At 34.3% G+C, this 24,000-nt stretch overlaps 1 protein-coding gene across 6 annotated transcripts in view; it reads left to right on the top strand.

Annotated features, from left to right (window-relative positions):
- LOC106871880 (protein-glutamine gamma-glutamyltransferase K) overlaps positions 1-24,000 on the top strand; it is a 426,022-nt gene that overhangs the window by 286,578 nt on the left and 115,444 nt on the right. The window contains exon 1 of one of the 6 annotated variants that reach the window (XM_014918633.3): positions 5,135-5,217. The exons of the other annotated variants lie outside the window; for them this stretch is intronic. Coding sequence (XP_014774119.1) covers positions 5,207-5,217 — 11 coding nt within the window. The 5' untranslated portion in view covers positions 5,135-5,206. Of the gene's footprint in view, positions 1-5,134; positions 5,218-24,000 lie in introns of those variants that run through there. 6 annotated transcript variants of the gene reach the window in all.

Below are 24,000 nucleotides of genomic sequence, written 5' to 3' on the forward strand. Positions count from 1 at the left end.
ACCATTTGATTGATTGCAGATATGATTTATTTTACATATGTATATGTTCCCTTCCACAGAAGCCATCAGTAACATTCATTTGTGAGAAAAAAGCAGTATTATATAATATTAGGAAATACCGAAAACACCTGAAATATTTACAGTGGCCTATATGGTATTTCTACAAGTAAAACTTTTGCTCGAGAATGCCCCAGTTCCGTATATTCTTCATAGAAATAAAACTTAAAGAAAAACCATAGTTATTCTCTTATAGGGAAAAATATTTCACAAACATAACAAGAATATTTCTTCTTATAAAGTTGCATCACAGTGCTCTATAAAAATAAATGATGTTCAGTGTGATGTGTGAGTGCGTGCGTATGCTTATGTGTGTGCTAATAAATAATTCAGAAAACGATATTGGTATTTTAAGCTTTATAAAATAAACATGTGTTTCATTAATACGACCGCTACTATTACGCAAAACAATTAGCCCGATGACATTCTTTCGGCGTTCCTAACGAAAGGTGGAAAGCTTGGTGAGTCGACTACCTCTTTCTCTCTCTATCGCTCTCTCTCTCTCTCTCTCTCTCTCTCTCTCTCTCTCTCTCTCTCTCTCTCTCTCTCCCTCTCTCCCACTCTCTCCCCTTCCCTCTTTCTCTCCCTCCCCCCCTCTCTCTCCCCCCCTCTCTCTCCCCCAAATTTAACTACATGTAGATTGTTGGCGATTTTTCCCCTCCGTCTTCCTTTTCTCTTGGACTTTCCTCTGTCTCTTGTTTCTGAAGAAGAGTTTTGCTCGAAACATAAAACACTCTTTCTTTCCTTCCCTGAGCGTTCTATTAATACCTTGCATGTACCACGTCCTCGCGTTGTTGTTTTTTCTTGTGTTTTTTCTCCTTTTGCGGGGGATATACCAGCCATACAAATTACATTCAACACTATTGGTATAGCAAAACAATGGATAATGGGTTGTGAAGTAGCAGGATGGTGTTAATGAAAGATAGATAGTTGGATAGGTAAATAAAGTTTTAATATGAGGAGGACAAATAAGTTCACACCGCCTCCTTATATATTCATACGCAATCGTAATTGTACAATAGTGTATGGGGAAGGAGGAAACAGAATCAATAAATACATTGAGTCTGAATGATTACCTGAAAATACATACCATGCTATGCAATCTTGTCCGACCATTGTATTTTCAAAGGTATGAAACTAACAGTAGTTCGCATTTATACACTTCAAATGGTCGCGATATCTGAGACTATAAAAATCTCGATAACTTTTTTAAAGATTTAAACGTTCGTTAATGAACAAAACAAGATGCTTGCCTTCGCAGCCATGCTACCATATAGGTGGCTGGTCAATATTTACTCTAAATTATACGAGAATACGTACAGTGTGTATGTATGCATGCATGCATGAATGTACATATCTGTGAATGTATGTATGTATATATGTATGTATGTATGTATGTAAGAATTACGTTCGTACATACGTATGTATGCATATTTTCTAGATGCTACACTTTCATAAGAACATAAAGCTTTTATGTCTCATTTCCTTTGCCTTACACGTTCTTTGACCTATACAGCTTTAATCATTGCCACTGTCTTCTTTCCATGCTACCCCTTACTGACCTCACCCCGCTGATGCCATTTCCTAATAATAAGGAGGTGGGAGGTGAACACAGGCTCAGAAATGACAGGATTTTTCGACTCTAGGTTGTATGTATGTATGTATGTATGTATGTATGTATGTATGTATGTATTTGTGTGGGTGCGCATGCGTGCACGTACGGATGACTGAATGAATGCACACACGCATACACACTGGCTCACGCATACACACATTGGCTTACATATTCACACATTATGAATTGTTTTATGTCAGCTCAAGACTATACAGGCACTTAAGCATGATGAATACTAACTAGCAAGTGATCCTCGATTCCGAGCGACACCACTGCCTATTACATACACACACACACACACACACACACACACACACACACACATACACACACACACACACGCACATACACACACGCATACATACATACATACAGACACACATACATACATACATGCATACATACATACATACGTACGTACATACATACATACATACATGCATACATACATACATGCATACGTACGTACATACATACATACATACATACATACATACATACATGCATACGTACGTACATACATACATCCACACATACATACATACATACATGCATACATACATACATACGTACGTACATACATACATACATGCATCCACACATACATACATACATACATACGTACGTACGTACATACATACATACATGCATGCATACATACATACATACGTACATACATACATACACGCATGCATACATATATACATACATACATGCATACATACATACATACATACATACATACATGCATACGTACGTACATACATACATCCACACATACATACATACATACATGCATACATACATACATACATACGTACGTACATACATACATACATGCATCCACACATACATACATACATACGTACGTACGTACATACATACATACATGCATACATACGTACATACATACATACACGCATGCATACATACATACATACATACATGCATACATACATACATACGTACATACATACATACATGCATCCACACATACATACATACATACATACGTACGTACGTACATACATACATACATGCATACATACGTACATACATACATACACGCATGCATACATACATACATACATACATACATGCATACATACATACATACGTACATACATACATACACGCATGCATACATACATACATACATGCATACATACATACATACATACATACATACATACATATGCATGCACGCACGCGTCCGCGCACGCAAACACCCATAATAATCAGCAGACGTTGCACAGTCACCTGAGAGGTCATAAATTTATTAATTTATAGTGCCAACAAACGAAACTATCGTCCTTGAGTCACTCAGTAACTTCTGGGGGTTATTAACTAGCAACAAATATATACTCATATTTTGAGTTCTAATTTTCCTGTTTACGTCACAAAACCCATATACGCACGATATATATATGTATATATATATACATTTGTGCGTGTGTGTGTGTGTGTGTTTGTAAAGAAGCTTGCTTCCCAACCACATGGTTTTGGGTTCAGTACCATAGCATGGCACCTTCGGCAACTGTCCTCCATTCTGGCCTCGGGCTGACCAAACTCATGTGAAACTGAAAATAGTTCATCGTATATACATACATACATACATACATACATACATACACATGCATACATAGATACACTCACATTTATATATGTGTGAGTGTGTGCGTGTATGTATATATATGTCTTGTCTTCGAAACGTCTAGATAGAATAGAGACAGCTGATGAAGGGATATTCCAAGTGGCTTTCCGTTTTCCTATGTGTTCGTTCCGTTGTCTGTAGTTTATTGTTCTAACGACTGTACCCTGATATGCATGTATATACACATGTAGATGTAAGTATGTACATATATGTGTGTATACATGTATATATATTCTTTGTATTATATATATATATATATGTATATATATATATATATGTATATATATATATATATATATATATATATATATATATATATATATATATATATATATATGTATATATGTATATATATATATATATATATATATATATATATATATATGTATGTATATATATATATATATATATATATATATATATATATATATATATATATATATAAATATAAGAAGTGGCTGTGTGGTAAGTAGCTTGCTTAATAGCCACATTGTTCCGGGTTCATTCCCACTGCGTGGCACCTTGGGCAAGTGTCTTCTACTATATAGCCTCGGGCCGACCAAATCCTTGTGAGTGGGTTTGGTAGACGGAAACTGAAAGAAGCCCGTCGTATATATGTACATATATATATATATATATATATATATATATATATATATATATATATGTGTGTGTGTGTGTGTGTGTGTGTGTGTGTTTGTGTGTCTGTGTTTGTCCCCCTAACATCGCTTGACAACCGATGCTGGTGTGTTTACGTCCCCGTACCTAGCGGTTCGGCAAAAAGGACCGATAGAATAAGTACTAGGCTTACAAAGAATTAGTCCTGGGGTCGGTTTGCTCGACTAAAGGCGGTGCTTCAGCATGGCCGCAGTCAAATGACTTAAACAAGTAAAAGAGTAAAGATATATATACATATATATATATATACACTCATATATAAACGTGTGTGTGTGTTTGTGTGTGTGCTTGTGATTGTATCTTACCGTATGACAAGTGTTGGTTTATTTACGTCACTACAACTTAGCAGTGCGGCAAAAAGATTCTGGCAGAATTAGTACCAGACTTAAAATAACTGTTGTCGTTCACTTGATCGAGTAAAACTGCGCAGTTCAATGACAGACACAAGAAAAGATACACACACACACACTCTCTCTCTCTCACACACACACACACACACACACACACACACACACACACACACACACACACACACACACACACACACACTCACTCACTCACTCGCTCGCACACAGATACACATGCACACACACACACATATATATATATGTACAAACGCGTATATATGTGTGTGTGTGATTATGTATGTATGTATGTATGTATGTATGTATGTATGTGTGTGTGTTTGTATGTATGTGTGTATGCATGCACATGTCACTAAAACAGATTACGATAGAAAAAAGAAAAGATTAGAAATACATGCAAAACTGCTGCAACTTCTTAACATGTCTTTATTAAACTATGTACTATAAGCAAATAGTATTAGTGGGTGACGTTAGTAGTAAATAGAGTGGAGAGAAGGCAGTGTTAGTGATTAAGGCGGTACAGGTCAGAGGAAGTAGAAGATGAATACGAAAAGAAGGAGTGTATATTCCAACTGTAAAAGTACTCTTATCTGCTGTTTTTCGCAACCACAGCCACAATATTTTTGATATTATTTATATTATTTATTTAGTTCGTTTGGCTTGGTTTTGATGTTTTCTACTTTCCTTTGTTTTTTTGTTTTGTTTTTGTCTTCTTTTTCTTTCTTCTTCTTTTTCTTCTTTGTTATGATATTTCCCTAAAAACTCACAACTGCCGCGTGTTTGCAGACTAAGTTGGACGGTCTTTCTTTACACACTCTCATCCGACTTGCAGTTTGAATGTCTTCTAAGTAAGTCTCTTTCTTTCTGCATCTCCTCACTACCTCATCTCTCTCCTCTCTATCCTCACTCTCTCTATCCTCACTCTCTCTCTCTCTCTCTCTCTCTCTCTCACATCTACAAACTATCTATTTGTATACTTCTCTAGTTTTCCCATCTTTTCTCCCTATATGCTTCATATCTCCCCACGAATTTTCCTCGTTCTATTTATTCCTGTTCATCGTTGATTCTTTAACTCTATTTTTCCCTTTTTCTTTTGAATATTTTATTTCTATTTTCGTTAAAAAAAAAGAATTTTTTCTTTCTTTCTCTCAATGCATTTTTCTTTTTTGATTTCGGTGATTTTTCTTTAAAGGATTTTTAGAACATATCCGAATTAGCATACATATATACATTCTTGCATTTATCCGCATATACGCTTAAAAATCAAACGCATTTATGTATTTGTGTGTGTGTGTGTGTGTACATTAATATTTTGCCGAAGCAACAGAGTGACTCAAAGTCCGACAGTTAGAAAAGTCTAATGAACGAAACTCTCGGGCTTCGAGCCACTGCGTGGCTTTTGCTAAATAATAATAATAATAATAATAATAATAATAATAATAATAATAATAATACTGTTTTGAGTTCTATCTTTCCTGTTCGCGTCAACAATCCTATATATATATATCAGGACGGGAAACTTAAGGTAATATCATCAACCGGCCTTCCCCATTTTTAATATATACTGCTCTAAATCTTACGGTGTGCTTCTTCTTTCGGATTTATGTCATATATATATATATATATATATATATATATATATATATATATATATATATATATATATATATACATATACATCTATATATGTGTATATATATATTTTTATCTAAGTCCGCCTAACTCTGTATATATATATATATATATATATATATATATATACTATATGCACACACACACACACACACACATATATATACATATGTGTGTGTGTGTGTGCATTTATGTATGTATATGGATATGGATATACGTATATGAACTGAATTACAACACTGTTATTAGAAGCTCTTTGCATTCCAGTACATGCACTCCATCAGCTGACAACATATCGCAACGGTTCTCATAGACCTATGATCGTATCGCTTCCTCAAGCGCAGCCGGCTAGCTTTGATGCTACGGGGAACGTTCGCAATTTTTGGGCCCACACATAGCACGATCTCAGCAACACACATAGACATCCGTGTGTGTGTGTGTGTGTGCGTGCGCGTGCGTGTGTGTATGTATATGTGTGTCTCTGAATGTGTGTGTGTGTGTGTGTGTCTGCTATTAATTTTCATGCATAATGAGTATTGTATATTTTCTATAAACAATTTTATGAGCATTTTTATCCATTCATTAATCGCTATGCACAACTCCCAACTCCAACACTTTTACTCCACTTCTCGTCAAACTTCCACGTTTTTTGTTGTTGTTCTTTACGCACTTGCATACATACATCATACATACATACATACATACATACATACATACATGCATACCGATGAGTGTGTATGTATGCGTGTGTATACATACGTATATATCTGTACGTACATACCTCTCAGCCCTTCTCTATCTCTCTTTCACTCTCTCTCTCTTTATGTATATATATATATATATATATATATATATATATATATATATATATATATATATATATACATATATATATATATATATATAGAGAGAGAGAGAGAGAGAGATATTTATATATATATGTATATATATATATATATATATATATATATATATATATATATATATATATACATATACATACATACATACATACATACAAACACACACACACACAGATACAGCTACATACATACATACATACATACATACATACATACATACATAGTTTCACTACTGCAGAAATTCTATCTCTGTTATTTTGGCTTATTTGGCAGAGTCGTTAGCACGCCGGCTAAAATGCTTCACACCATTTATTCCCGCCTTTTACCTTCTGAGTTCAAATCGCACCGACATTAACTATGCTTTTCATCCTTTCAGAGTCGATAAGAACAAATATCAGTAGAGCACTGGAGTCAATGTAATCGAATCCCACCCATTTTAAACTAGACCTTATCTCAAAATTAGAAAAAAAAATGTGTTATGTTTATCAGTGTGTTGAACTTTTATTAATTAATGGTCCTTCTATCCTTCCGTCTTTTATTATTATTATTATTTTTTTTTTTTTGCCATTTCCGTTAAATTTTATTCCTTTTTGTTTCTGTCATCAGCGGTTTTAAATATTTTACGTAGGAAATTTTCTTATTGCTTCTCTTATTTCTCTCTTGTTTCATATCTCCACCCAAAATATGTCATCATAAAATCCTCATTTACTATGCAACATTCCCTTGTTATACATATTTACACACACACACATATATACAGACATAAAGGTACGTATATGTCTACACATACAAAGAAGCATATATAAACTTAAGTATACACACACACACACATGCACAAACATCCATATACATATGTATAAGAGTGTGTGTGTGTGTGTGTGTAAGTGTGTGTGTATCAATGTATGCATATGTGTCGAAAACCGGTCAGATTAGTTAACTTGTTCTTTAACCATCATTTCACTGATTTAAACTGGTTTATATATGTATATCTATCTGTTTCTCTTCCTCTTACTCCCCTCTCTCTCTCCGCTTGTTCGTCTACATACATACATAATCAGATACATTCATGCATGCATACATACATACCATCATACCCACGCACTCACACATGCACACACAATTTTATCTATGTATGTATGTATGTATGTATGTATGTATGTATCTATCTATCTATTTATCTACCTATCTATATATGTAACGTCGACCACTAACGTGGACAATTAATGCGCTAGAAATAGATCACATTTTGTGTCTATTAAGATAATTAATCGATATTAATTAATATATTAATATATGACTAATTACCAGATCTTATAATAATATTTACCCATTACTCATGTTCTCATTCTGAATATATTCGACGCAGTAAATAGTTTCTGCGGATATATTCCTGGAATTAGCGCGCCAAAACGAAGACTTTTGAATTTTACCATTAAGCTGTAATTAGCAGAACCATATACACGCGCACACATGGCGGTGGGCAACTATGTATACGATTCTGAAAATTGCTGCTACATTACAAATCAGGCTGATGAGGAATAGACAAATGGTAAGAATTTGTTAAATCCGAAACCTGGTTCCTGTTTAATAATGATTTTTTTAGGTGATTTTAAATGTCTTGCCCGCTCACGTTTTTGGTATGCTGCTATATTTCATGTTGAGAACTTTTTAGGTCTTAATAGACACAAAATGTGATCTATTTCTAGCGCATTAATTGTCCACGTTAGTGGTCGACGTTATTTTTAAAATGTACCTTAATCCCCTGAGATTGCAGATAATATTTCTGAATCTCTTTGATTCTTTAAATGTGCTGGCCCCCTGATAATTAATCGATATTAATTAATATATTAATATATGACTAATTACCAGATCTTATAATATCTATATATGTATATATATGTATAAATACACATACATACATACAAATGTATATATGTATATATATGTGTATATATGTATATACGTGTGTGTGCATACATTTATATATATATATATATATATATATATATATATATATATATATATATACTCATGAGCCTTTGTGTTTGTATCTGTGGTGTGTCCGAGTACATAGATATATATGGCAGTGTTGATGCAGTTGTTTTTGCTGGAATTTGAGATCTTTTCTTATATCTTTTGTTTAAAATTAACATATATTATCATCATCATGACCACCACCGCCGCCGTCATCGTCATCGTCGTCGTCGTCATCATCATTATCATCATCATCATCATCATCATCATCATCATGTACATCGGTCTCGTTAGCAACAGCAATAGCATCAATAACAGAATATGGATTTGATGTCGACTGAGCGGTGTGAAAATCTACAGGTACGCGGTATCTTCTGTGCTGCGTAAAACTATTAAAGCTAACTTAAATTATTCGACTTTAAGTGTGTTGGGAACAGTGTTTTCCTGTTGTTCTTGTTGCTGTTGGTTGTGCTGAAGCTTGTGGCTGAATGCAACTTTAGTGAAGCACGCGCACGCATTATGGCTCACAAACACATGGGCTGCCTATACGTTTTGTGACTTGCTTGTGGCAACAAGAGAGCTCTTCATGATCTCTGGACCTACTAGAAATAAGTGTTATGTTTCTCTCTCTCTCTCTCTCTCTCTCTCTCTCTCTCTCTCTCTCTCTCTCTCTCTCTCCTCTCTCTCTCTCTCTCCCTCTCTCTCACAAATCAACCCAAGTCTTCTATTTTTGAAAAGTTTAGTACTTATATGGATATCTTTTACCGAGCTGCTAAGTTAGTTACGAGAACGTAAGCAAGCCAATACCGGATGCCATGCATTATCTAGGTAATAAAACACATTCACATGCATGTATACGCATGTATGTATGTATGCATGCATGTATGTATGTACGTATGCATGCATGTATGTATGTACGTATGCATGTATGTATGTCTCCATGCATGTATGTATGCATGTATGTATGCATGTATGTATGTATGCATGTATGTATGCAAGTGTGTGTATGTATATATATATATATATATATATATATACATTTATTATATTGTTAGATCTACCAACTCTATTCACAAAGGGTTTGGTCGGCTTCGGTCTATAGTAAAAGACACTTGCCTAAGATGTTACTCAGTGGGATTAAACCCGGGAAGTATGTGGTTGGGCAGCAACAGAGCCATGCACATATGTGTGTGTGAGTATATACAAACATGTAGGTATAAATACATATCATTATATATATATATATATATATATATATATATATATATATATATATATATGATGTAGTGACGTTCTCTGTTACTATTAAACCGGAAAGATGAACTCTTGATGTCTGTCTGTCTGAATTCAAATATATATGGCCCGGCGTTTTTACTCATTTTCTATTTGCAAAACTGGATCTTTATTCATCCTAAAGTCAAGGTTTTTTACAGGTGAGCGATTACTTTGATTTGTGATGGTCATTGTTTTGTAATAAAAATTATAGACGTAAGGAAAGTAGAATTACTTTTAAGATCAGAAATCGAAAACGAGTTGTCGACTCAACTCGACGGTTCTTTGGTTGTGATATTTGGATATGAAGCGAAATGGTTCCAGTCAGGAATGCCAACGAACAGACGAACTCTTAGTTTGATACTAACCATTGTAGCATTTGATGTTTTATTTTTATATAATGGTCGTTGTAAAAATGTGTAAACGAATATGCAATCAAGTAGACATACAAGAAGTTAAAGAAATTGTTAGATAGATAGATAGATAGATAGATAGATATGTGAGTGTATGTATGCATATTTGTGTGCATATATATGCATCTATGTACATATATACATGTTTGTATGTGTGCATGCTTCTATGCATGTATGCATCTATTTATCTATATGCATATGCATGCGCGCGCGTGTGTGTGTGTGTATGTGTGTGTGTGTGTGTGTGTGCGCTTGTATGTTATGTATGTATGTATGTATGTATGTATATAATTATATAAGTTTTAACAGTCAGAAATAGACATAGGGAAGGGATTTGATGACGCTCAAAAAAATGGGAAAGAAACAAATATATATGTGTATATGTTATTTTGAAAATTAGGTGCAGGAGTGGCTGTGTGTTAAGTAGCTTCCTTCCCAACCACATGGTCCCGGGTTCAATCCCACTGCGTGGCACCTCGAGTAAGTGTCTTCTTCTTTAGCCTCGGGTCGACCAAAGCCTTGTGAGTGGATTTGGTAGACGGAAACTGAAAGAAGCCCGTCGTATATGTATACATGTATATATATATATATCTATATATATATATATATATACACACACACATGTATATGTTTGTATGTCGTGTTTGTCCCCACTACTATCGCTTGACAACCGACGTTAGTGTGTTTACGTTCCCGTAACTTTGCGGCTCGGCAAAAGAGAACAATACAAAGAAGTCCTGGGGTCGATTTGTTCGACTAAAGGCGGTGCTCCAGCATGGCTGCAGTCAAATGACTAAAACAAATAAAAGAATAAAAGAAAAGAATATATATATATATATATATATATATATATATATATATATATATACATACATGTAAGCATGTATATAAATGTGAGCATCTGGAGTAGTCGGTGTGCATCCAATTATATCGCCTAGGTAACTGTAAATTATCAGCTGCATAGTTTACAACTCTTAGATTAACCCTAATTAAATCAAATGTCAAGAATACTATGGAAACCAGGTTTCGCTTCGTATTTTAACTTCCGTTACTAACAGAATTAAGAAGTAAATGAAGGAAGCCATTCTATTTCTTATTCATTATATATCTATTATTCTTTGTTACTTTTATTCTTTCTATTGTTTTTTTTTTTTGTGTGTGTGACTCTCTTTGTCCTCTTCATTCTTCATTGGACAATTTAGATATAATCGTATATTTTCTGTTTGATATTTGAAAATGTGCTTCCACGCTGACTACTTCACTTGGCAATATTGACTTCCAAACTGCCAACTGCAGTTTATCGCAATGAAATCGACGATAAGATTTAAACCAGTTATATACCACAACCAGTGATAGCACGTTGGATGATATAGTCCTAAACAGACTATATTTGAAAATATAAAACATGGTCATTTTTGGAATGCTTTATATTTTGGTTTGGTCATTTGGGATACCTAGGGATTAAGCCAGAGCAACAGCAGCAATTGATTTCTTTTAACTAGACACAAACACCCTTCTTTGTAATGGATGACATATGGTTGGTTAAATAAGAGTAGTAAATTGCTGGTACTTATATTATTTAATCCTAAAAGACGCACTACATTGCTTATTCTGAACTGAACTTTGAACGAAGCAGAGTATTATAAAATTCGTAGTCCAGTACCATGACTCAGCTTTCTAAATATTGTCCTACATATAATATTCAGTTCGTGCTGCAAATTGACAGAAACTTTAGAGGGTCGAATAGAGTGTTTATTCTGAATTTTTACATTCTGGATTCAATTCCTGTTTTCATTCTCTCAGGGTCGATAAATAAAGGATTTATCACAAGCAGGACTCTAGTGGGATGATTAGAATGACAGTCGAGGTATCACAAATTACTTATTCCTACACTTTCCCTTCTGAGCCTACAAATACCACCGTGGGGAGTAAGCTTAATCCGTTGCTCGATTTAACACTGCCACCTGTCTTCTACTGCAAGAACTGTGACTACGCCTCCGGATTGAGGTGACCTTCCTCCTATTTATCAGCCTAAGCGTTCTGCAAAAGACCTGTAGACACTGACCTTAATTCTGACAAAGTGATAAAATAAATAACTATGCAATACATTCTGAAGAAACTGTGATGTTAATGGCTTTCTTTAAGGGATATTAGCTATGTAGATTAGAGGAGTACCATAATCGGGAGAACGGGACCAGGCTGTGCACTTAACTGACAAGATGTTCGCCCACACAATTAAAGATATATTATAAAATGAAGCCTAGTCAAGAGAATGAATACCCTGCTGTGATTACATGTGTGATATTACATGTAAGTAGCAACGAATTCTTTAAAAAAAATAGTAAAAATAATAAATATATACAAAGCTGGAACTCACTGTAAATAAACATATGATGTATGTAATGATTATGTAATGTTACATCGACAGCCAAATGCGGTTCGTAAAGCAAAAAAAATGTATAGGCTTCATCGCTTCATTTTCTCTGTTCGTGGGAAGATTGTGAGGGTAAGGATACTAAAAGAGAAGCGTCTGTTAGTTCGCAGTATGAAGTTTGTTGACTCGAGTAAGGAGGGTTTATTTGTGTGTGTAGGTATGCGTATGTGTGTGTATCGTGTATATATATATATATATATATATATATATATATATATATATATATATATATATATATATATATATATATATATATATAAATATATATATATATATATATATATATATATATATATATATATATATATATATATATATATATTCATATATATATATATATATATATATATATATATATATATACATACATGTATATATATATATATATATATATATATACATACATACAGACATACAGACATACATACACACATACATACATACATACATAAATAAGCATACCATTATTTTTATAACTGCAATTTCTTTGTTTTAGTTTTATTTTTTAATTATGTATATTCATATAATCTTTTCATAACATATTTTTCTGTATTTTTTTCTTTTTTTTTTTTTGGTTGTTGCTTGAGTCACCATTTTTGCTTTCGTTTCTATTTCAATGACCGACCACGATCTTGATTTTTCTTATAAATACCAAACTTAACGTTGCAGTTTTCAGTTACGTGATTAGCGATACGCGTAATAATAAGAATAGTAATAGAGAGATGTCTCTCACTGTCATAAATAATTACGTTCTACTTCCGTATTGAGTACTTTCCTCTTTTAGTATGTTGAAATGTATACAGAAACATAAACATGAACACATATGAACATACAAGCCCTCATACTCTGTTTATATATATATGTATATATATATATATATATATATATATATATATATATATATATATATATATATATATATATATATAATACAAAGAATATATATACATGTATACACACATATATGTACATACTTACATCTACATTTGTATATACATGCATATCAGGGTACAGGACGTTAGAACAATAAACTACAGACAACGGAACGAACACATAGGAAAACGGAAAGCCACTTGGAATATCCCTTCATCAGCTGTCTCTATTCTATCTAGACGTTTATGTATATATATATATATATATATATATATATATATATATATGAGCATATGGAAGTGAGACTGGAAATCTACAGATATAATACTCCCTTCGTTCTCACCTGTTCATCTGTTGGTACGCATCCAGCTTCCCTGTTTGCATGTGTGTATATGAACGGGAACCTCTTATTCTTTCTCTATCACTCTTTCTCTCTCTCTCTCTCTCTTTCCCTCTCTCTCTATCTCTCTCTCATTCTCTCTCTCTCTCTCTCTCTCTCTCTCTCTCTCTCTTCGCTTATTCTTTCTTTATTCTCATTTTCATTTCTTTTTTACATTGATTCTAGTACGATCCAAGGTCAGTGTCCCTGTGGTGTGTGTGTGTGTGTGTGTGTGTGTGTGTGTGTGTGTGTGTGTGTGTGTGTGTGCGTGCGTCTGTGTCTGTATCTGTATTTGTGCGTGTGCGTGTGGTTTGTGTCCACCCGTCTGTGCACTAACTTTCCCCATCATGCACTGTTTTTACTCTACTGACTCTGGCTAAAACAAAAACGCAGGTAACATTAGCCAACCATATACTCCCATTTCACTGTTGTCTAGATTCCAATACTCTTACACATTTTCGTTCTTCTGCTTATGTATGTATGTATGTATGTATGTATGTACGTACGTATGTATGCATATAAGTTTGCATGTATGTATATGTGTATATATGTATGTATGGCATAGGATGAGTGGTGGTAAGCCTGTTTCGTGTCGAATCCGCGCAGCTATTTCGATTCTTTGTCGAATGAGTGCCATACGTATTTGTTGTATCAAAAACTCTTTTCCCAAACAGAATACCTGCATTATTTCTTATGATGCATGAATGACGCATACTTCATAAAAGAATACAATGGGAAACAGGTCCAATGAAAGCTCTCTCTTGTTCACAATTATTAATTTTATAGTGATCTATATATAGAAAGACACATGCTCATATAGCTGTACCATATACACGCGAAAACGCATTAATACTAAAGAAGCAATGCTCAGCTTTATTTTAGCGCCATCTTAAAGAAAATATACGTACTACCATACATAATATATAGTACTGGCGTACCTTGGATGTTGTCATAAAGTGTTCTTTTGTGACAAATCTAGCTACTCTTGCTTAAGTATAAACATACGAACTTTGTGCTATTTCTATACATAACATGACTTCTGTACGTAATACGACTTCAACCTTACTTAACCATTGTTTTTGAATGTATGGTAGTTGTTGTCACAAGATGTACCGTTGTTTTGAATAAATATATAACTATTTCTAGCTATAATACTTGTTCAACCTAGCTTGATCTTTGCTCCTGAGTGAGTATGATGAAATTTGAAAACAAATTACCACAAGGTGGACTTTGTGATACTGCAAGAGCAGAAATATATCACACATGTGAGTGTGCGGTGCCTACAAAGGGCTCGCATATGTGACGTCTTCTCCAGAGAGTGCATTATTCTCCTGAAAATATTGTAATCAACGAGGACTTCAATGCTGCTATCACAATTAAACTGAAACAACTAACTACAATTACACGACCGAACAGTAACCGATTACAAACAGACAGAAGGAATGAAGCCTCTTGACGGTTGTTGCAAAACTATCGAATGGGAAATCATCTAGGAGAGACCTGATAGTCAGTTATTGGTATAGAAAATTCGTTAAACTTTTTAAAAGAGCAATTCAAACTGAGATAATCGATAAAATCACAAACTACCTTCCCCCAACTGTTAAACATGATCTGTGATGATCTAGAGTGGGAGCTATATCTTGGAAATCTGCCGGCCCAATGGTTTCCCTTCATGGCAGAATTAATAGTCAAGACTATTTAAGCGTTTTATCTGATCAAATTCATCCTATGGTTGCGGAACTGTTTCCGGAGGGAAACGCAATCTTTCACACAGCTAAAGTTGTTACTGAATGGCATGAGGAGCATTCTAGTGAAGTTGAACATCTTATCTGGTCACCACAGTCCCCATATCTCAATATTATCGAACATTTATGGTGCATTTTAGAAAAACAAGTAAGGAGTCGATATCCTCCCCCATGATCACTACAAGAACTGGAGACTATCTTAGCTGAAGAATGGACAAAAATTCGTTTGGAAACAATTCAAACTTTATATGAGTCCATACATCGTAGAATTCAGGTTGTAATTACTTCCAAAGGCAGTCCCATCCCATATTAAAATAAATTTGTTTGAAATTTTAAGTTGCTTCCATTATTTTGTCCAAACCGTGTATATATATATATATATACATATATATATATATATATGGGTGTGTGTGTGTGTTTGTGTGCGTGTGTGATTATATATGTACACACGCAGACACCACATACATACGCATGCACAATACACTAGTTATATAACAGTGTGTCAGTCTCCTCTAATCATCTCTTAATTACCTCGTTAATTAAAAAATCATTATGCCAGTTGAATGCTTCAATGCGTCACACTGATGACTGATTTCCTTCCAAGCTGGGAATCCTCAGTGTAGTAAAGAATCGAATATTGGATGTTCGAATTTATAGATGGATCGGAGTCCGGCTCGGATTTGGTAAAAACGTGTGTGATATTGACTTGATACGTTTGTTGCAGCGTTTTTTTTTTTTATCATATGTTTTTAAGTATTAAAATAGGTGGTTTGGCCGATAGTGATATTTTTGTCTTAAAGATATACATGAATATTGATTTCTTGTTTTTCTTCTTTTGTTTTGTTTTACATTTTTATTTTTAGTTGGGTCAGCTTTTGTGGTGAGTATCTAATAATGGTAATTTTCCAATGTATCGCAATAAAAAGGAAAACTGTCATAGAAGATGCAATAAAACGCATAGTGGAATACAAATGTTGGTCCAGTATATATATATACATATACATACATACACGCATAAATATGCTGAACCGGTATATTGTGTGTGTGGGGGGGCGTGTGTGCGCTTATGTATGCGTGGTTGTGTTGTTGTACCTCAGGACTATCATTATGCAAGAAAGCAAAATATATTATTATATATATATATGCATTCATATGTGTGTGTGTATGTGTGTGTATACATATATATACATATGTATACATATATATACATATGTATATGTATATATGTATGTATGCATGCATGTATGCATGCATGTATGTATGTATGTATGTATGTATGTATGTATTAGAGACAGAAAATGCAACTATTTCTATAAACTTTACGGATGCCAAGGAATTCCTGAAGTAAATCTTGTAACATATGCATCCCTACGGTTCTTGACATCAGGTTACCAAAAGCTGTGAACAAGGAGGACTTTTTCGGCAGACTTATTTCACAGGATGAAGCATAGGTCCATCACTATGAACCCAAGACTAAGGTCCAGTCGAAGCAATGGAAGCATGATAGCTCACCACTTCGAAAGAAAGCTTGTGTCCAACCCTTAGCAGGCAAGGTAATGCTCACAGTCTTTTGGGGCCAGCGCGGAGTAGTGAAGATGGATTTTCTGGCAAAGGGCACCACGGTTAACAGGGAAATATTTCCCCCCCCCCCCCTGCTACAGAAATCGCGGGACGCTATCAAAACAGAGAGGCGTGGCATCCTTGCCAAAGGAGTCCGCCTTCTCCAAGACAACGTCTCAGTTCACAATATGCATGTTGCCCAGATGAAAGCACACTCCTGCGGCTATGAAATCCTTCCGTATCCCTCTTACTCTCCCCACCTCACACCATCTTACTTCCACATCTTTCCTTCCATGGAGTCCTTTTTGAAGGGGAAACACTTTTCGGATGATGAAATTATTTCCGAGGTAAAGTCTTGGCCCCAGACGCAACCTGCCAACGTCTACAGACGACATCTTCACAGCTGTATAAAGCGATGAGAGAAGTGTGTTACCATTGGTGGTGGGTATCTAGAGAAGGACTAATGAGTATGCCAAGTTTCGTTTCTCCCAGTCCTTGGGAAGTGGGCCAGGGAAAATCTTTAATGAACACCCCTCGTATATGCATATATGTATGTATATATGTGTGTGTGAGTATATATATATATATATATATACATACATACACTGGATTATATCGGACAAATGAGAGACCTGCTCAGTGCGCAGTATTAGCGATCGCAGGACAAACTAAATTTCAATAAAAGTGCACCCGCGCGCACACAAATATATATGATAAGCTTCCGTACAGTCTTCGGAAACCAAATTCCGCTCAAAACCTGAAAATATAGATGAATACTGTCGAAAAAGGGTACTGAGGCCAGAAATATATGGTTGGAAACCAAACTCTTATCTACATAGCCTGGCCTGCGCCAATTCTTACATACATACATACATACATACATACATACATACATACATACATACATACATACATACTTACATACATACATACATACATACATACATACATACATACATACATACATACATACTCACACACTCACAAACATGCATATACATACATATATACATGTATCTGTGGGGACAGTTTGTATACAATCGACTTTAGTTAGAATTAAAAGGTTAATAAGATTGGTAACTTGCTAATTTTATCAAGTATATTTTTTTCTTTTATTTCTTTTGCTTGTTTCAGTCATTTGGCTGCAACAATGCTAGAGCACCGCCTTTAGTCGAACAAATCGACCCTAGGACGCATTCTTTGTAAACCTAGTACTTATTTTATCGGTCTTTTGCCGAAATGCTAGGTTACGGGGACGTTAACATCCCAACATCGGTTGTAAAGCGATGGTGAGGAGACAAACATGCACACACACATACACACATATATACGACAACGTCTTTCAGTTAACATCTATCAAATCCATATTTGCCATTTTAATTAATAATTTCTCTATTAACTTCTGAAAGCTATATGATGACAGATTTATATAAATCAACAGTCATGGAAAACAAATATGCCGCTTATACTCAATTAAATTGCATCCAATTTTTCATAGTTTTCATTATCAATGGAATGTCCTAGTTTCAAAATAAATTTTAGTGGAACGTATAAGATAGCCAGATACGGTGAATGCACGAAATTTTTTTCTGTCAAATTGTTCAATCCTGGAAGGAGAAATTTTTTGCAGTATGGAGATGTTCATTATTATTTTGATTCACCAAAGAACACCCTTCTTCAGTGTTCTTTGGAAAATGAAAATAAAGCACACCTCACCCGAAATATTCAGAGTACATTTGATCTGTGACTGTTTGGTTAGACGTCAGAAATTCGAACTGAATAACACCACCCATATCCCCACCAGACACTCATGTAATCCTTATTAGAGTTCAGACTTTGCTTGAAGCTTTTTCCCCTACCCTAATGGAAACTACTGTCATTTATATTTTACACTTTTGCAAAGTGTTAAGCATGGAAAACTTTTCTTCACCAGTAATAAGGTAATGCATAAACGGAGGTTGTATTTTGAGTGAAAAGCAAGGCAGCTATCGATACATTCCCGCCGATCTTGATCGATTAGTTCACTAGGAATCCATTTACTGAAATTAGAGACCATTCCGAATTTTCTAAAATTGCCATGGACAGGAGGTGATAGACGCCACACTTCAACAGTTGTGTTGCCATTGCTCTTATGTACTGCAATCATCAATTCATCACGAAAGAAAACATTACGTACATTACAAGAATTTTGGGGGCTGAAATCCAATTCACGAAATTTTTTTGTATCATCGTTGGCACTTTCGCATATACAAAATACTCTCATAAAGTTTCTATATATTTTTCACAGCAACATTAACACAATTTCTCTTTTTGAACTAATGAAGAAGGTCTTTGGTAAACTCCATAGCTGTGATAGGTTATTCATACAATTGCTAATTTAAACCATCTGGTACTGTGTCTATCATTAAAACTATGTATTTTCTGCAAACTGGTGCTAATGAAATGTTGAAAGCTTTGGCTTATATGAAGTGATACAAAACTGAAAATATAATTTAAGATATTACAATACAAACATGCGCGTAAGCACGCGCGCGCACACACACATGTATGCATATGTGTGTCTATATATATATAGACACGCCGTTCTCGTCTGGTAACCGCATAGACTTCAAACATAAAGGGTTCAACCATTTCTTTAACGTATTTAATGGAACTCAAAATATTTACATTGTTTCTCTAGTCATATCTGTGGCAGAATGAGTTTAGAAAATAATACATACCACGTCATACGTTTTATAGTTTAGAGAGTAGCAGAAGAAATAGTGGGGGTTAGTTACCTTTGTTTAGAAAACTTAGCAAGGTGCCTCAATTTAAGTAACTAATTCAACGGAATCCTAAATTTATATATATATATATATATATATAATAAATGTCAAAATTAATTACCTGTATGCCAGTGTGTTACACTTTGAGCTCCCTCTCTCACTACTCAATAACACTTCCTCATGGTGGGGTGAGAGTAATAGTAGGCATAGCGACGGTGAGGGTGGTGGCGAAGACAGATAGAGAGATAAAGAAAGAAAAAGAGGTGGGGAAGAGGGAGACAAAGAAATTTAGCGAGAGTAGATGATGTTTTTATTAAAATAAGTGGTGTTGATTGATAGTGGAAATGGAAATAATAATAGAGGAGGGAGAAAAAGAGGGAGATGATACACGACTTCCCTGGACAAAAATTCCTGTGGCCAGCATACTGAACTAACTGCTGAACACTATCATTTTTGTTTTTTTAATACATACATATATATGTATGTGTGTGTGTACATATATACACACACACACACACACACACACACACACACACACACACACACACACACACACACACACATATACATATATATATTTATATATGACGTTGACCACTAACGTGGACATTCAATGTGCTAGAAATAGATCACATCTTGCACATTGAATGTCCACGTTAGTGGTCAACGTCATATATAAAAATGTACTTTAATCCCCTGAGATTGCAGATACTGTTTCTGAATCTCTTTGATTCTTTAAATGTGCTAGCTTCCTGGTAATTAATCGATATTAATTAATATATGATTTTTTTACCCTATTTTTTAATAATATATATATATAACACTTTAATGAAATACAGTTTCCCTAAAATTAAACATATCCAATATAATAAATGTGAATGTCAGTTTGTCAGTGTGTCAGTGTGTCACACTTTTTCACCTTTATGCCAAGAGGTCGTAGCCCAACCCGATGTTGATCACGGTATTTTATAAATTAATTATTAAACATAACCATTCCTGTGCTAATGTTGAAAACCTATAGAACTTACTTCATCACTAGTTCAAAGAATTCAGTTTTATATCATTAGGACCCCCGATATATATCTTTTATATTCCCGTGAAATGATAATTCATATAATATTATCTGACAACCAAATAAATTGTCGTCTATAGCGAAGAGATTTAAAGCTATTACCTCAGTCCACCTAAGCATATATACCTACTATGTGTGGACAGCACTCAAGATAGTAATTAGAAGCGGTACTATGTAATTAATCTATGTTTGGTGAATTATGCCAGAAGCCGTGAGGAGCATTCCGGTGTACTCTCCATGTATGATACTGAAATATCTGGGATCACTAGCATTTTCATTCATGTTCATGCCATATAATCATCTCATCTGTAATTATTGAGCATTGTATGCTAAATGTCATAATAATTATATATCTTGTGTACACAGAAACCAATGTATATTTCAAAACAAATTTTCGCTAGTAATGATATTCCTAACATAAATAATGCTTGTTTTTTTTTTTTTTTTTTCACTAAGTTGAAACATATAAGCTGGTGCGTAAACTTCAAGAGAAAAATAAATGTTCGGTAATGGCTTCTACTTTTCAACAATAAACTTAATATGTTGTTTACACGCAATTCTCATCTTATTCTTGAATATAATTTGTTTTCCAAATCTACAAGTTCCATATTGCTGATATAACTACTTTCTTCTGTGTTTTCTACTCAATCACATCATAAGTGAACGTTTGCTTTACTTAACGAAATATCAAAAATATTATTTTTTTTTTTTTTAAATAAAGAAAATGAAAGACTTACAATTTGTAAAAATAATATTGAGAAATTGAGTTTTAACCACATGAAAGCCTAATAAATACAATACTAGTAAACAAAGCTTATAGCTTTTAAGTGAAGCAAACGCCTGGACAGTGGAATCATATGTTATTCATTTCTTATTGGCCGTTTCTTTCACTCTTACTTCAATCCGATAGCAATAGTGGTATTGCCATGTTGGTAAGAATATTTAATGAATTATTGCAATATAAAGCAATATCACATCCTTGTGCATAGCTGCAACTGCACAAAGAAAAATCCTTCGAGAAGCAGCACATTAGTATTTGCAGTGCTAAAATAATACATAGTTTCATGCTGGTGCAGTTGACTGCATAGAATTATGTTAACATTAGCACAACTGTAGTGATAGCAGCTAACCGTTACAATTATATCACTTGCATGGCATAGAGATAAATTAATCTCCCTATAGATGTTAAATGGTCACTTAAATAGAATCATAAAGCCATTATCCATATACAACTCCATTGACACGGGTTCGCTTTAAATAATGATTAGTTTGTGATTATGAAAATCCCATTAATGCAATATACAGATAATTGTAACTACAATATTATCATAATAAATATAAAACAATGAAACCCGTATAAAAATACCATAATAAGAAAATAAACGATCAATTCATTAATGTCTGAATGAAGAAATTATCTCAATAGAGCGACAATAAAAATACTGTCAGTCTGTCTATCTATTTATCTATCTATCTATCTATCTATCTATCTATCTATCTATCTATCTATCTGTCTGTCTGTCTGTCTATCTATCTATCTATCTATCTATCTATCTATCTATCGATCTGTTTATCATCAATCTGTCTGTTTCTCTATCTGTCTATCTATCCATATGAAAGATCCGAATGTTACATAATATATAAGAAATGAGACCACTCAAGGCCAAATATAAAGTATCTAATTTGTGACAGCCACATTTTTGCTATTTATGCTAAGTACATGAAACTATCAGCGGGTCATCAATGACATCATTGATAGCTATGCTATCCATCATTGCAACAATAAAATACAGGCACTGAATACTTACAATATCTACGACTTGATATAGTCGAAATATCATGTGCAATGTATAACTATGATCCATATAAAATCAATTATAATAGCTATAATACTACCAGCTCAATTTAATCGTAACAATTTCATGTCAGTAACACTATGTATTGCTACAAAAATGCTTGTTATGAATGTAACCATAACCATCATACTAATACCTCATTATAACCACCAAATCGATTGTTGTATCATTTATCTTCACCATCTACTCTATGTAGTTACACATTTCAGAATATGCAGTCAAATATAATTTATACAGACTAGCCACGAAACAGCTAAACAGTTTTATGGTCGTTTGTTTAAACGCTTGCAGGATCCACATATTTTAGTGCAGTTGAAGTGGTTAATGCAGGTTAGTAGAAACATATATCAGGAGATGTGATTGAGTATAGTTGTACCTGTTAGGATGGGCGTAAGTTTGTTTTGTCATCCGGATGCAGTCTGCAATATGCGGACGGGCAAGCACTTAGGTAGACACACACACACGGAGGGAGAGATAGATAGATAGAGAGAGAGAGGGAGGGAGGGAGGGAGGGAGGGAGACGGACAGAGAGACAGACAAACACAGACAAAAAGATAAACATACATGCATGCGTATATATATTATATATGCAAGTGTAGTAGTAGTAGTAGTAGCAGCAGCAGCAACAGCTACAATCAAAAGCAGGTGCATCATATGTAAGCAGTATCCTAACATAAGGCATATTTATACTTTGTGAAGCGTCAGTATCTGCCAGAACTGTCTATTTTTCTCTCGTAAGAGTAGCTCCAGCCTTTGAGACACAGGGCTGTTTAAATGAGAAATATACCGCATT

The sequence above is a fragment of the Octopus bimaculoides genome, chromosome 1 (genome assembly GCF_046866305.1).
Source record: "Octopus bimaculoides isolate indiv1 chromosome 1, ASM4686630v1, whole genome shotgun sequence".
NCBI lineage: Eukaryota > Metazoa > Mollusca > Cephalopoda > Octopoda > Octopodidae > Octopus > Octopus bimaculoides.